Genomic DNA, 14,915 nt, shown 5'->3' with positions numbered 1-14,915 from the left:
TCCTTAACTGTTGACATGGTGTGCTTAAAAAAAGAGGGAGGGTGTATTAGAACTGAAAAAGAGGGGGCAGGGTAAAATGATCAAGTTTGAAAAAAACTTGAAATGTTCAGCCAGTCATAATTAGCATTTCGCGGGCCACATAAAATGATGAGTTGGGCCGGATCCGACCCCCGGGCCTAGAGTTTGACAACTGTGAAATCGAAGGCCACTAAAAACTGTTCTAAAAAAAGAGCTATTCATAAGAAAAAAAACAACAACAACAACAAAAAAACTGTACAATTTGTAATTGTGATGAGATGTAATCATGAATCTAAATTGAAGCACTTGCTGACCCGGGATCGCTGTCTCCCTCCGACTTCCAGCTGTTGCCCAGTTGGATGACGTCCTTGGCGGGTTGCTTGTCGGGTTTCAAGTTGTCGTCAGACGAGTTGTGGTTGTAGTTGCCACACATGCCGCACAGCTGACGTGCGCATAAAAAGAAGAATTAGGTTTCAGCCACAGCAAAATAACGCAACCGAATGTTCATATATTCTGTATGATTAATTGGATGAATACAATATTTTTTTAAACAATCCACACCTTTGTAAAAAAAAAAATTCTACTTGCTGACTATATCACGGGTCCATTTAACAACCGATCACAGCTCGGCTTGCAAATGTCATGAGGACAAAGCCAGAAAACAGGTGAGCCCTAATCGGTCAGTGTACGAACTTTGATAATGAGTTTATTCTCGACACGATGTAAACTTTGAACTGCTGAAATTGGTTTAATAAATAAATTATCCCCCCATGGGCAGGCGATACGTACCTTATCGAAGTATTGGCCGGGTACGGTGATCTCCAGGTGATGGACGCCGTCGAATTTCACTTGAAGTCCAAAGTCGGTGTCCAGAAGACTGTAAGCGCCGCTGGTGATCACCTTGGCTCCCGCCTCGTTCACGGAAATTGGCGTTCGGACCCGCCGCTTGTTGAGCTGCGAGCGGGGAAGGAAAACGCTGTAAACTTGAAGCCTCGCGAGTCGGGATTTGCGGCCTTACCAGAACCCTGCGGCCCTTTTGTAGCTCGATCTGGATGTCATGAGGCAGGTAGACCTTGACGGAGCGCACGTAAGAGGCCTCCGGTTGCCCGCGCTCCTCGTTTTTGGCCACCACCCGGAACGGCGTCACCATGCTGGCGTTGCATACCTGCCGCACGCACGGGAAAAGACGCCGTCACGCTGTCCATCTCGAGCACGGCCCACCCAAAAAATGCCGTGGTACCTGGACTAGAGTATAGGTGCAAGTGCCCATGAAGGTGTGCATCTGGCCGTCAAAAGTGTAGTAGTGCGGGTCTCCGGCCACGTGGCACACGCCTTTGCCTGCGCAAAACAACCCGCACAAATTCACACTTGATTGGATAAAATTCCAAGTGAAAATATATCACAATGACCGCATTAAATCCATTTGTGGGCCAGAATCGGCCCGTGGGCCGAATGTTTGACACCCATGCCCTAAATCAAGAGATTTGAGTAGGACTGGTCTCGGGTAAGGTGATGTTTGTGGGAGTGTGACGTCTTACCGGTGGAGTGGCAGTCCAGCACGCCGTCCAGAACTTTGCACTCCTGCGCGGGGCTGCAGCGCCACGGCTCGCATGTGACGTTGCGCTGGGCGTCGCAGCGGCAGCGGAGCGAGCAGTCGGCCTCCGGGAACCAGGTGGCGCCCAGCGGCCTGTACTTGCCCTCGTGGTCTCTGCAGCCACACTGGGCCAGCGGCACGCATTTGTCGCCGCTCAGAACCAGGCCCGGGTCGCACAGGCATCCTTCCACGCAGGGCCGGTCGCAGGAGCCCTCGGGGCTCGCCGGATCCTGGCAGCTGGGCTGGGGGCAGGCCGACCCGCACGGCGTGTAATGACTTCCGCTGGGGCATTTGAGAGCTACGAATAAAAAAAAGGATCCTATGTTACTCGCGACAAAAACGCTCCATTCCAACACCTAATATTTAACTGGTGATTACAATTTTTTTGCAGTTGAAAAATGACAACATAGAATGGGATGTTGACGTCTCATAATATTGATGATTTTATGGTAACTTTCAGACTTTTTCTGAAAATATTTCAAACGTACTTTTGACTTTCTGGTCCACTGGCTACGTTTGTCGGGAACCTAACTTTTTTTCCAACTTAAAGTGTTTAAAATATTAAAATTGTAAAGTAAAACTGCAACCATCTGGCAATTTGCCAATAATTGATTTAAATGTAAAATGACAACCATCAGGTAATTTCTTGTCTTGTTGTCTACAAAATAATGTTCAATTTTTTCTTACAAAAGTATGATTATCTGTCAATTTCACCATTTTTCTCAAACCACTGTAACAGTATTTCTGTAAAACGGAGAGTTTCCGGTAGGCATGGACGATAGCAGAATCTGACGCTATGATAACCGAAAACGAAAATATTGCGGTATTGGAAATGCAGCTCTAAATAATATAATTTTAAATTGTTTTTTTGAAGCCATTTTTAGGGATTATATAGTTTTATTTTTAAAAACAAACGATATAATACCGCATTTGCTACAATAACAAATATTGACCATGCACAATAATATCATTAAAATATACATAAATGCACAATATTTAGAAAAATGATTATTTGAAATTAACTACCGCCGAGTGGTAGTAGTTTGGGGTTTCCTTTCTTGCCATAAAACGCTCGGTAAAAATAGCATAAACATGTTAGCCGCGTTAGCCGCGGTAATTAGCTGCAGTCGCTAACATACAGTGGTACCGATTACCGCACGCGATAAAACCAGGAAGTGCTTCCACTTCCTGTTTGGCTGCGGCAACCAAAGAGTACAAGTCAAAACGAGAGGAAGCTCCCACTGCTGGCCGCAATTTGCACGCGTAAGGAAGGCAACTGGAGAGGGGGAAAAAATAACCGGTGTTGTCGGATCTGGATGGTTTTAAATAACCGTGGCTTTCAAAATCGCAACATGTTGCCATTACGGTTATCAATTGGTTTGTGGAAAAAACAAAACGTTATTACCAGGGGTACTTTAATTGAAACCGATTGAATAAATAAAAATAAGGAAAACTAAACGAATGAACTTTTTTTTCCTGACATCTTTCATTCATGAAAAAGTACATCTACGTGGGGACTTATTTTCTTCTAAAATTGTGATGGTCTCACGGCAGAAGGTGTTGTTCCTCCAGGTGATGGGAATTCCAGCCGCTGCGCACATGTCGGCGTAGCTCTCCAGCGCCTGGCACAGCGCCACCGTCTGCCCGCCCGTGGCGCACATATCGTACACGCAGTTTTCCAAATAAGGCCCGGGGGGGACGGCCGAGTGGCAAGGTTTAAAGATCCCTGAGGATGTACAAGCCATACATAAATATATTTTTTGGATGGGACTCCCCACGCAAATAAAGACTTTTTTTGTTGCCTTACCGTTGGGATCGGCAATCATGCCGCAGCTGCTCGTCTTTTGGGCGTTTTCCTCCACTTGTGGTTCGCAGTCCTCCAGCCCGCCATCGTTGGTACAACTAAACAGGTAGCAATGATATTCACCATTTGTTTAGTTCACATTTTTTCAATGATGCACCCCCTGTCAAATAATTTGTTCTGCTGAGTAACCCCAACCAGCAAAAAGCATTTCGGGATGAAAAACAACAACAAAAAAGGACTTGAAACAGAATGCCTGATTTAAAGAAACTCTGGGACTATATTCGTACTGAATAAAATCACCTCCTTAAGTGGAGTTCAGTTGTATTTACCTTTAAGGATTGCTTGGTTAATGATCTGATTCAGTATTTACAGATTTTTTTTAATATGAATGCGCAGTAAATCTCAATATGAATTATTCAATTTTATTTCTCTAAGCAAAATAATATACCCTATAAATATTTTTTAAAGGCTTGAAATGTCAGCCGATGTCCACTCGAAAAGGAAGAGTTTGAATCCTTGTAAACTTACTCGGGCCTTGTGTCGGGAACCTGCCAGCTGTCTCCCAGTTCACTGGTGCTGGAAGCGGCCGTTTTGTCCGGTTTCAGGTTGTCGTCTTTGGAATCTCCGTTGAAATTTCCTGTCGGGGAAAAAAAATTGCCTTTCATGCCAATGAATGCCATCCGTTTCAGATATTCACCCATCCGGATTTTTTCTGAGTTCGTTTGCGGGCGTGATAATAAGCATTTCCTCGCAAAATTTTAACTTTACCTGGTGATTTTCTGACCTTTCATCGAATATCACATATTTTGGTTCTGGAACAACCCTGGGATTCGATTTAGCTTTTGTCAGTTGGAAGTTTTGCCACATCTTTGGAGTAAAATGATCACCTTTTAATGTTAAACTGAAAAGTTGGTGTTTTTGTGTAACATTAGACTAGACTAGACTAGATTAGACTAGACTAGAATAGAATACCTTTATTGTCATTGTACAGCAAGTATCCAATGAAACTGGGAACACTGCTCTAAATGATGCATATTAAAATACCAATAAAATAAATAAATAATAAAATACATTTTTTGAAGGAAGGTAGCTGACACCCTTGACTAGTGCTTATCTAATATTAAGCCAATTGAGCACTGTAGTGATAAGTGACCCTTGGAATGCGGTCTTGCCAAACATACTACACAAACATTACATACTTGTGATTCTAAGTAAGGAATGGAAATCAATCTTTATCAATATTCTGTCGGACTTGAAAGATGAGAGAAAATGTTTAGGAAGGTCTAAAATAAGAGGGTACTAAATGGGTTGAATAAATAGGGCAAATAATAGAATAAAAAAAAACACACGTTATTTGTTGTTGTTATTTTCAGTGTGCTTGTTTTGTTATATATTAGCGACCTAGTGAATATAAAATTAACCGGCGCTGTTGTGATGTTTTTTATTTCAAGAAAGAGAAACCTTTCTTGCGAAATCCCAAACTGACCTTGAACCTTTAGAACTTTTCTCTTAATATGCTTTATAATTCAACGCCATTGATTTTTGGTAGAACATGAAACACTTTCAAATGAATTCTTTATGAATTTGTGATTTTTTTCACCACAAAATTACAATATTTGGGTGTAATCTAAAGAATTTTCCTTCTTTCTGCAGCAAATAGGCCCAAAAAAAAGAGGTTTGTCTCAAGGAAATTCTTACCGCACATTCCGCAAAGTTGCCCATTGTAGGAAGTGGGCACGCTGACGTCAGCGTGGTGATTGCCGTCAAATCGGACCCTCAGGTGGAAAGACGTCTCCAGGACCACAAACTTGCCACTCAAGTAGACGTCGACGCCCATCCACGCAACCGGCGGGATCACCGCCGTCCCGTTTACCTACGGGCCCCACACACATTATTAGTAACTAAGCAGACACAAAAAGCTCTCATTTTAACGGAAAAAAGGACGCACCTGGACAGTCCGGCCTTTGCCGAGGATGACGGCGACGTCGTCGACCTGGACGACGACGGCCCGGACGTAGGAGATTTTCTTGTTGCTGCCCCGCCGCTCGTTCTGGGTGACCACGCTGAAGTCCGGCAAGCCGGAAGACGAGGCGTTGCACGGCTCGCTCAGCGTGTACGAGCACGCTCCCATGTAGTGGTGCGTGCGTTTGTCAAAGGTGGTATAGTGCGGGTCACCGGATACCGAACACAAACCATTTCCTGTTAGGTGAAAAATGATGTTCAGACTACCACAATACACACTATGGCCACTACGGGCCTACTAAGCATGGCCCGATAACTGGATTGGCACTTTATTGCGATTTTAAAGGTCAATGCTTAGTCTGTCTTTTTTTCCCTCCCACGTCGTCTGCCTTAATGGGCAATTGCAGTGTGCAGCGCTCGTTGTGTATCACACGAGAGTCCTCCTCTGCTGCAGCAGCCAATCACATTGTCAATTTCCTGGTTCATCGGCTTCAGTAGCACTGTAAGTTTGCTACTGCGGCTAACTGCTGTGGGTAGCGTGTTATCATATGTTACTTTCACTGAGAATTTTATTCGATATTGCTTGAGGTCGAACTCGAGCAGTCTATCGAGCCAAAGTGTGGGAAACATGGAATACAAGCAAACCTTTTCTCCCATGCAAACAAAAGAAGACGGCTATCTGGGAAGTTATTGAGTAAGCTATGAGCTTTCAGTGAGCAAGCGGGGGGTGGTGGGTGGGTAGGTAGAGAGAGAGGGAGAAGGGGGGAGTGAGGGGGGGGGGAGAAAAAGAAATACTCATTGACATAAAATACGTAACAAAATACGTATTGTAGTTGAACGATTAAATTGAAATAAACTATCATCACTGGTAGTTTAATGGCTTACTGGTGCCTATCCCAGCTGACTTCAGGCAGTAGGCGGAGGACACTATGAACTGGTTGTCAGCCAATTGCAGACCAAACAGAGACAAACAACAATTCACGCACCCAATCACTCCTAAGGACAATTTAGTGTCCGTACGCCTGCCATTCATGTCTTTGGCGCATGGGAGGGAGCCGGAGAGCCCGGAGAGAACCCACGCAGGCTCGGGGAGAACATGAAAACTCCACACAGGAAGGCCGGAGCCAGTTGGATTACGAATCGGGTCTCTTAACTGTGAGGCGGACCACTGCACCGTCATACCGTGACTTTTTTGCTCAAGCTTATCATAGAATGTGATATCGTCCCATGCCTGTCCTCCACAAATCTGAATTTGTTGGTAAAGTTACAAATACGCTACCTAGAGGGCGGCAGTGGTACTCTCCGTCATGCAGCTGGCAGGTCTCGGCGCCGACTTTGCAGCTGCTGTTGGAACAGCTAATCAGGCCTCCGTTTTGGCACTTGCACCTCTGCTTGCAGCCCTCCAAGTACCAGTCGTCGCCCACCTGGTACACAAAATCAGCTCATTGTACTCACCACACCGTGTATGAGTTAGACTTAAGCATTTTACAGGCGTATGAGAGCAAATAAGCAGAGTGTGAGAACATTTCAGAATGAATAAACAAAAACATTTGTTGTACAGTGCATGCATTTGTTTCAGTTTCAGTTCATTTTCTGCAGAACCCCCGAGTTTTGAAGTTGTGTGAGCATTTAGTAGTTAGAGTGTTTAGTAGTGTGTGAGAACATTTCAGTGACCTGTGAGTTTTTGAATTGTGCGTAAGAGTTAGACTAAAGCATTTTGCTACATATGAAAACATATTAGGAGTGTGTGTGAGAAGGTTTAAATATACACAAAACACATTTTCTTTACAGTGTGTGTATTTGTTTCTGTTGTGTGAGATTCCAGTATGTGAGTTTTTTTTTCTTGAACAAATGAGTCAAAGATGTGACAAAGTGCCAGTCTTGTGAGTGAAAACATTTTCTTCCGAACCCATGAGTTTTTCAGTAGTAAGTGTGAGCGCGAACGTTTTTGTAGTGTGTCGAGTGTTTTTGTGTGTATGATGACTCGCATATGTGAGAGCATTTCAGAAGTGCATGTAGGAGCAAAAACATAGTCAGCAGTTAGTCTGAGTGCTATATTTGAGTAAAAACATTTTCTTTAGTGTGCGTGAGAATGTTTCATTTTTATGCATTAAATCACACATTTATAGTTGCATGTGTGAGATCATTTCAGTAATATGTGAGTTTTTGAGTCGTGTGAGTTAGAGTAAAGCATGCAGTCGTTTCAGTATCAATAAATGATAACATTTTCTTTATTTTGTGCGAGTGTGTTTTATAGTAGCGCATGTGTGAGAGTGTTTTTATAATTTGTGAGCATTTCACTTGTTTTATGGAGGGTGTATTAGTCACATGCATGCGACCATTTCAGTAGCAGGTGTGAGCGCAAAATTTTTTGTCGCGTGTTGAGTGTTTTCGTGTGTGTGAGGACCACGCATGTGAGAGCATCTCAGAAGTGCATGTAAGAGCAAAAACAGTCAGCACTGAGTCTGTTTCGGTGCTATGTATGAGTGAAAACATTTTCAGTAGTGTGAGTGAGATTCATTTTTATGCATGAAATCAAATACATTCGTAGTTGCGTGTGGGAGTTTTAGTCAGTGAAGTGAGGCAAAGAGATGAGTGCAAGAGGGTTTCGGTAATTGTGTGAGAGTATGTCAGTTGTGTGCGTTTGAGAGGATTAAGGTCACGTATGCAAGCGTAGAAATATTGGCAGAAGGGTAAAAGGGCGTGTTCGGGCCCGACTTACGGGATGGTAGGCGCCGGCGGTGTCCAGGCAGCCGCAGTCTTTGAGCGAGACGCACTTGTCGTCGCTGAGGATGAAGCCCGGGTCGCAGGCGCAGCCCTCCACGCAGACGTCGCCGCAGCCCGGCGGACCCGCGGCGCCGGCGCACGTCTCCGGGCACGAGCTCACGCACAGCGAGTACGAGCTGTTGGCGGGGCAGTCCAGGGCTGCAAGTGCAAAGATTGTCCAATGGGATGCCGGCTGGCAACAATTTTTCCTCATCTCACTGTTTGCTGGTGTGTGTTATTTGTGTTTTGATTCTATCTTTAATTTTAGATTTATTTTTAAGAGATCTACAGTATGTGGATATATACTATAATTCCCCCATTTTATTTATAAGTTACGGTGTATATGACACACATTGCAAAACAGAATAAATCTCTTGATTTCATATCCGTAACTTACATATTTGTTGCAAGTCAAGTGTGTTTCAGATTTCCCACATTGTGAGCGGTCAGTGAACACTGCGCCAGTGTAACGCCGAATGCTCTGCAAGCGGTTGTTTTTCCTTTTCCTGGCCACGCAGTTCAAATTTATTTTGCAATAACTACCTGATTATTTCAGAGTTTTATGGCTTGAAATTCATTTTTCACGAGATTATTATTATGTATTTTATACAGGCTACATTTCATGCTTGTACTTGTACCATATTTTCCGCATTTTAAGGTGCACCGGATTATAAGGCGCACCCTCATTTAATGACACTTTAAAACTTTTTCAATCACAATATAATAATATTCAAAGTAATTCCAATAATAACTCAAATAATAACTCTAAAATCTCAATAGCATAATAACTCAATGTCAATATGAGCAACCATGTTCAACCGTAAACACACAAAAGAAACAGGTAAAGCTTCCTTTATCACTTCGTTCCCCATCTACCAATCCCAATCTCAATATTCATCCCTATATAAGGCGCACCTGATTATAAGGCGCACCATCAGCTTTTTCAAAAAATTAAGGCTTTTTGGTGCGCCTTATAGTGCGGAAAATACAGTAATTTTACAAAGAAATCGCATATGTTTCAAATATGTTTCATGTCCCCTGCATATTGCTTTTTCAATGCGTAGAAAAGATGAGCGCTGGTGGGGTCAAAGGTTATCCGTGAGACACTTACGACAGAAATGAGGACTCCTCCACTGGTGGACTTTGGCTCCGGCGCTGTGGCAGGCCTCGGTGTAGGCCTGCAGCTGGTCACACAGCACCCGCTGCTGCCCGTCGAAGCGGCACATGTCGTAGACGCAGCTCTGGAAGAAGGGGGCGGGGTTGACCACGCCCACGCACTCCCTGAAGCAGGCGGGGGAAGCGCACGCGTGTTAACTCAAACTCCAAACGTGCGTGTCTGCTTTACTGTCAGCCAGAGTCCGCACGCCGACGTGGAAAACAATAATTATAATCTGATTCTAGCAATATGACATATTCAAATTTTAACGGGTGGATGCTGATTAACTGTTATATTTTGGCTTAAATGAACTCATTGGAGAGTTCAAGCACCATCAACTTCAGTCTATAAACTGCTGCTTTTTTCTCACGCTTTGAACTCTGCTGCTTAGAGTTCAGTGCGTTTTTTTCTGCAGTTTAGCCACCAGGGGGCTATCTCCGGGAGACGGAAGAAGACGCTATTGAAGAATGGATTTTGAGCAGTCGGGCGTGTGATTGTTGTGTTGGTGCAATAGTCAAACAATCCAAGTGAGTGGTTGTTGTGTTGAAAATATGTTGGTGCTGTTTTTATTTCCAAATATGTTCAGTCTGTGTTGAAGGAGGCTTAATTAAAAAAAAAAAAATCACACAAAAAAATAAAGTTAAAAAACTTCAATGTGTCATCTATCTGCATAAATATCGACGCAAACATAATAGGAGGCTTAAAAAAGTTGAGCTATATCATTTTAAAAAAAGTCACTGTGACATATAAACTCAAAATGAACATATAAAATCATTGAGCAACACCTCAAGCAACTCACCGGAAGGGTCCAGCGGTGTCGTTGAGTTTTCCACATTTTTCCGGTTTGACCACCTCGGCCTCAAGTTTGGGGTCGCAATCTGGGTCAGGCTTGGTGCCGGGCGTACACCTAAGGAATGAAAAAAATATGCAACAACAACAACTTCATAATGTGGCAGAAATAAAATCAATAAAATATATATTTTATTGCTATCAGTATATTGGTAGATTAATAGGGATGGATGTTTCCATTGTTGTTATTTGTGAAGAAAGTATGAGGAAAGGAGATCTGAGAAGGTCAGATTCCTGTCCGTTCTCCTCGCGAGAAAAAGAACCAAGTTGTCTTCCTTCCTGTTTGGTAATTATTAACTGTTCCATGTTGCCTGAACCTAACATTAATATACTATAAAAAAAAAGTTGTAATAATACCGGAATACAAAGTCATAAAACTGAAAATACTTTAAATCACAAAATCATTTCACAGGCTCCAAAACCTTTTGCGAGCCAGAACCAGCCCGCGGGCTGTATGTTTGACCCCCTGCCTTAAAGTAAGATTTAGCAGAATAAAGTCAGATTTCCCTAATCCTCTCCCGTGGGAATTCAGATTATTAGTCATCATATTTCCGAAGGCAGGGACTCACGAGTCGTCCTCGTCTTCTTCCGTCTGCCAGCTGTTGCAGAAGTCGTTGACGTTGGTGACGAGGACGCCATCCGGCTTGGTAAAATCGTCCTTGGGATTCCCGTCCATGTCGCCGCACAGGCCGCACATCTGGTCATTGTAGGAGCTGGCGTCCCCAAAAAAAGACACATCAAAAGCGAAGAAGACAATTGATGCCAATAGGATTTGCAATGATAAAGTGGACGAGCAAGACAAGAAAAGTGGCAGTGAAAAAGCCAGGTACAAATGACCAACCTGGGAACAGAGATTTGGGCAAAATGGTTCCCGTCCCAGCGCACTTGGAGACCAAAGGACGTCGACACGGTGACGTACTGACCGGCGCGACTGACCGTCACCATTGGAGACGGCGAGTGAGGTAACGCCACTCGGAGCCCGTTCACCTGGCGGGATGCAGCGATGACCAACGAGTTTAACATATTTTCCGCACTATAAGGCGCATCAGATTATAAGGCACAATTTCAATGAATGTCCCACGTTAAATCTTTGTTTTTTCATATACAGGGCGCACCGCATTATAAGGTACAAAGAATAGAAGCTACGTCAGTGGCTGGGGTTGCATTATGCATCCACTAGATGGAACTGCGGTAAAGGGAATGTCAACAAAACAATCAGATAACTCAACCAAACCTTTTAGTCAGAAATTGAGGATAAAGACGAGAACTCGCGGTTTATGCATTGTATAAGACGCACTGGATTATAAGGCGCACTGTCAGCTTTTGAGACAATTCAAGGCTTTTAAGCGTGCCTTATAGTGCGGAAAATACAGCACTGGCTTTCATTTTTTTCTCTCATTTTTTTTTAACAATCACTGTTCATATTGAAAGGTGGTTTCCGATTTGGTCTGGCGTACTGACCAAGGTCCTTCTGGCTTTCATCAAAGTCACGGTGATTCCATCCACCGTGATGTAGAGTTTGCGAAGGTAGGACACTCCCGCTAGGCCTCTTTCCTCGTTCTTGCCCTCCACTGAGAACCAAGGCCCTATACCAGAAGCACCACAATTCCAATTAGCCAAAATATGAACTTTTTACATCTGAAAATGACTAAATACTTAAAAATCACTTGAGTAAGAAATCTATGAAGTTTCTTGGATGCTACAACTGTCCGAGAAGTATTGTTAAACTCTGCTAGAGCCGTGCAGCATTCTCTCACCTCAAGAATCACATGAAGTAGCGATTTTGGATGTAAATATTGTTCTTACCGGTGTTGTTCCTGCAGGTTCTGGCCAGCGTGTAGGTACAGGTGCCCATGAAACTGTAGAACTTTTTGTCAAAGGTGTTGTAATGCGGATCCCCGGAGATGATGCAGTCCTGGGAGCCTGAACATCGGCAGGTGAGAACAAGTTGTGTAACATAACTTACACACTGGGATTTGTTTAGCTTTTTTCTGCTTGACAGTTGACAGCGACGCACGCTTTTTTCCCTTCTAGCTTTGTAAAGTACGACATGAACTGCAATGTTTTCGAAATCCAAGCGTTTATTTTATGCAGGAAAAATTGATTTTTTCAAAATAAACTAAAAAACATTGATTGGATCTTTTTTTGGCTCCGGAGCTGCAAGTAGGCACGGACCGATAACCGTAATGGCAATATTTCACGATTTTGAAAGTCGCAGTTAATTAAAACCGGCCAAATCAAGTTTTTTTTTCCCCTCCCACGTCCCAAGTTTATCATACCGTCAGATTCTGATATCGTCCCATGCCTAACTGCGAGTGATCGTTTGGAGGGTCACTCACCTGTGGGATAGCAGCCCAGCTCTCCTTCCAGGAGTTTACACTCATGCATTGGTGGGCACTGAGATGGCTTACAGGTGACCAAGGGTGCGTCGCACCTACACTTCTGTTTACAGTTCTCAGCATAGAACTCCTGTCCAGGCTGTCGGACAACCACACAGTGGATTCATCAGAGGGATTTTAGGTGTGCAGTGGACCCCCGGTTTACGACGTCCCTGCCTTATGCCATTTCTTTCGGCTTATGACACATCCAACATGGCGGTCAGTGTGCGTCCGTGCGTGACCGCCATGTTGGATGTGTCCGCGCTCATACGTCACTACAATGCTGGTCTGCTATCGGTCGGCGGCACGGTCAAAGTGGCTGCAAGCTAAAGACTGAATCTCGTCTTGAGTGCTTAAAATATTGTATTTACTGTGCATTTTCCTGCTTATTTGAAACTTGAATGGGTTGGCCATGGGTCCCAGGATTACTAGAGATGTTAAAGAGAGAAGTAAGAAAATGATTTGTATGGAAACGAACCTGGAGATAATCAAAAAATCCGAAGAAGGCTAAACTAGCCTAGCCTAGGCTAGGCTACCCTCACTGGGGAATGTGACCATAACAAGCTCGTCATTCACTCTAAGGGAAATAAATCCTTTCGAGATTTTTTATTTATGATGTTATTCAACTGTATACATGTATATTATATATACGTGGCACTTACTATACTATTTTGATACCAATTTTCAATACGTATATTCAGTTTTGATGTTTTTACCTGGAGTTTGCACGCATTAGCTATTTAACATAGCTTTGGATTGCCCGCCATATGGCGAATTCGCGTAACGATTCCAACCGCGGAACAGATTAATCTCGTCAACTGGGGGCCCACTGCATTTGAAAATCCGGGTGTACACTTGCTTGTCTATCTCGGATTACCTGGTAATATTGCCCATTGGTGTGTTTGCAGCCACACGAAGAGTTGGAGACGCATTTCCCAGCACTCAGGATGTAGCCTGGATCGCACACACAGGACTCGGTGCACGGTCCGCTGCAGGAGGGCGGTCTGCCCGAACATGTCTCCTGACAGGGGTCCGCGCAGGGCTCGTAATGGCTGTTGGGGGGGCAACTCAACGCTGTTGTAACAGGAAAGGATTTCCAAACATTAGTATCGTAAGTTACTGAGCCGTCAGAAACACAAATATGGCATACGTTCTATACATACACAAATACATCCAGTTTAGTTTTTCGAGTACTCACGACAGAAGGTTTCGTTCCTCCAGGTTCCGATGTCGACATTGCGAGACTGGCACTCGCTGGCGTAGGCCTCGATGGCTTCGCATAAAACAGGCTTGGCGCCATCCAGTGCGCAAAGGTCAAAGACACAATCCTGGAAGTAATTCTGAACATGCGCCGACATAAGTAGGAAATTTACCAAAATAATCCTGCAATTTTTAACTCATTCAGTCCCAAAGATGTCTTTATACGCCTTTACATAGTCCAGACATTCAATTCAGAGAACTTTTAAAAATTTTATTTTTATTTATTTATTTTTTCACATTTGGGTAAAGGAATGTATGAAAATAGCTGGCATTGAATGAATTTCGTACCAATGCCCTTGCTCAATTCTTAATTTTCAGCTTTTGTGCGTTGCTGTCTTCTGATTTGTCTACAGAAAATGAAAAGCATACTCTACTGAGTTTGGATCAGTTGCAAAAAAAAAAAAAAAAGACCTTAATGCACAATGACAGAAAAATCCTGCTCCCTCAAAATTTTCCGATTTTAAATAACAACAAGTGTAAGTTTCCTACACTCATTCAGTGCCAGCTATTTTCAGATATTAGAGATAAAAGATAAAAAAAAACACAAAAACAATGTGAATATGTACCGTATTTTCTGCACTATAAGGCACACCTAAAAGCCTTACATTTTCTCCAAAGCTGGCCGTGTGCCTTATAATCTGGTGTGTATTATACAACACGTGAAACGCAAGTTTTCATTTTTGGAGGATGAAAAAATAAAATTACTTAATCGCCATGTGAATTCTTCAATTTTTACCTCTGCATGATAAATGCGCGATAAATGGATTTTTTACAATTAAAATTTTTATAAGACCCTGTCTGATGTTTTTATATATAATCCAATTTTGAAGCAAATTTAAATGGAGACAAGGTGCGAAAAACACGATTTTTTTCTTAATTTCTCATTAAAAATTTTGACTTGACTCATCTGATTGTTTTGTTGACATTCCCTTCAGTGCAGCTCCATCTAGAGGATGCAATATCAAACCCCAGCCACTAACATAGCTTCTATTCTATGCGCCTTATAATGCGGTGCACGTTATATATGAAAACAGTTTTAAAATAGGCCATTTACTAAAGGTGATTATGATACGGTGCAGCTTATAGTGCGGAAAACTGTAGCTGGGATTGAATGTCTGGCCTCATGCA

At 43.1% G+C, this 14,915-nt stretch overlaps 1 protein-coding gene across 1 annotated transcript in view; it reads right to left on the bottom strand.

Annotated features, from left to right (window-relative positions):
- Positions 1 to 14,915, bottom strand: part of zanl (zonadhesin, like) — a 45,140-nt gene that overhangs the window by 10,260 nt on the left and 19,965 nt on the right. Inside the window, exons 57-77 of the mRNA XM_088422313.1 lie at positions 13,726 to 13,867; positions 13,405 to 13,601; positions 12,489 to 12,627; positions 11,956 to 12,072; positions 11,611 to 11,735; positions 10,991 to 11,136; positions 10,719 to 10,862; positions 10,100 to 10,207; positions 9,256 to 9,425; positions 8,101 to 8,303; positions 6,658 to 6,802; positions 5,365 to 5,615; positions 5,115 to 5,289; positions 3,945 to 4,053; positions 3,420 to 3,514; positions 3,162 to 3,338; positions 1,557 to 1,910; positions 1,259 to 1,356; positions 1,037 to 1,183; positions 808 to 972; positions 333 to 460 (exon numbers count right to left, since the gene is read on the bottom strand). Coding sequence (XP_088278439.1) covers positions 333 to 460; positions 808 to 972; positions 1,037 to 1,183; positions 1,259 to 1,356; positions 1,557 to 1,910; positions 3,162 to 3,338; positions 3,420 to 3,514; positions 3,945 to 4,053; positions 5,115 to 5,289; positions 5,365 to 5,615; positions 6,658 to 6,802; positions 8,101 to 8,303; positions 9,256 to 9,425; positions 10,100 to 10,207; positions 10,719 to 10,862; positions 10,991 to 11,136; positions 11,611 to 11,735; positions 11,956 to 12,072; positions 12,489 to 12,627; positions 13,405 to 13,601; positions 13,726 to 13,867 — 3,335 coding nt within the window. The remainder of the gene's footprint in view (positions 1 to 332; positions 461 to 807; positions 973 to 1,036; positions 1,184 to 1,258; positions 1,357 to 1,556; positions 1,911 to 3,161; positions 3,339 to 3,419; positions 3,515 to 3,944; positions 4,054 to 5,114; positions 5,290 to 5,364; positions 5,616 to 6,657; positions 6,803 to 8,100; positions 8,304 to 9,255; positions 9,426 to 10,099; positions 10,208 to 10,718; positions 10,863 to 10,990; positions 11,137 to 11,610; positions 11,736 to 11,955; positions 12,073 to 12,488; positions 12,628 to 13,404; positions 13,602 to 13,725; positions 13,868 to 14,915) is intronic.

This window comes from Hippichthys cyanospilos, chromosome 1 (genome assembly GCF_059441005.1).
Source record: "Hippichthys cyanospilos isolate Australia breed blue-spotted pipefish chromosome 1, RoL_Hcya_1.0, whole genome shotgun sequence".
In the NCBI taxonomy this organism is placed as follows: Eukaryota; Metazoa; Chordata; class Actinopteri; order Syngnathiformes; family Syngnathidae; genus Hippichthys; species Hippichthys cyanospilos.
Note: the sequence above shows the minus strand (reverse complement) of the source record. Positions and strands in the feature narration are given on the sequence as shown.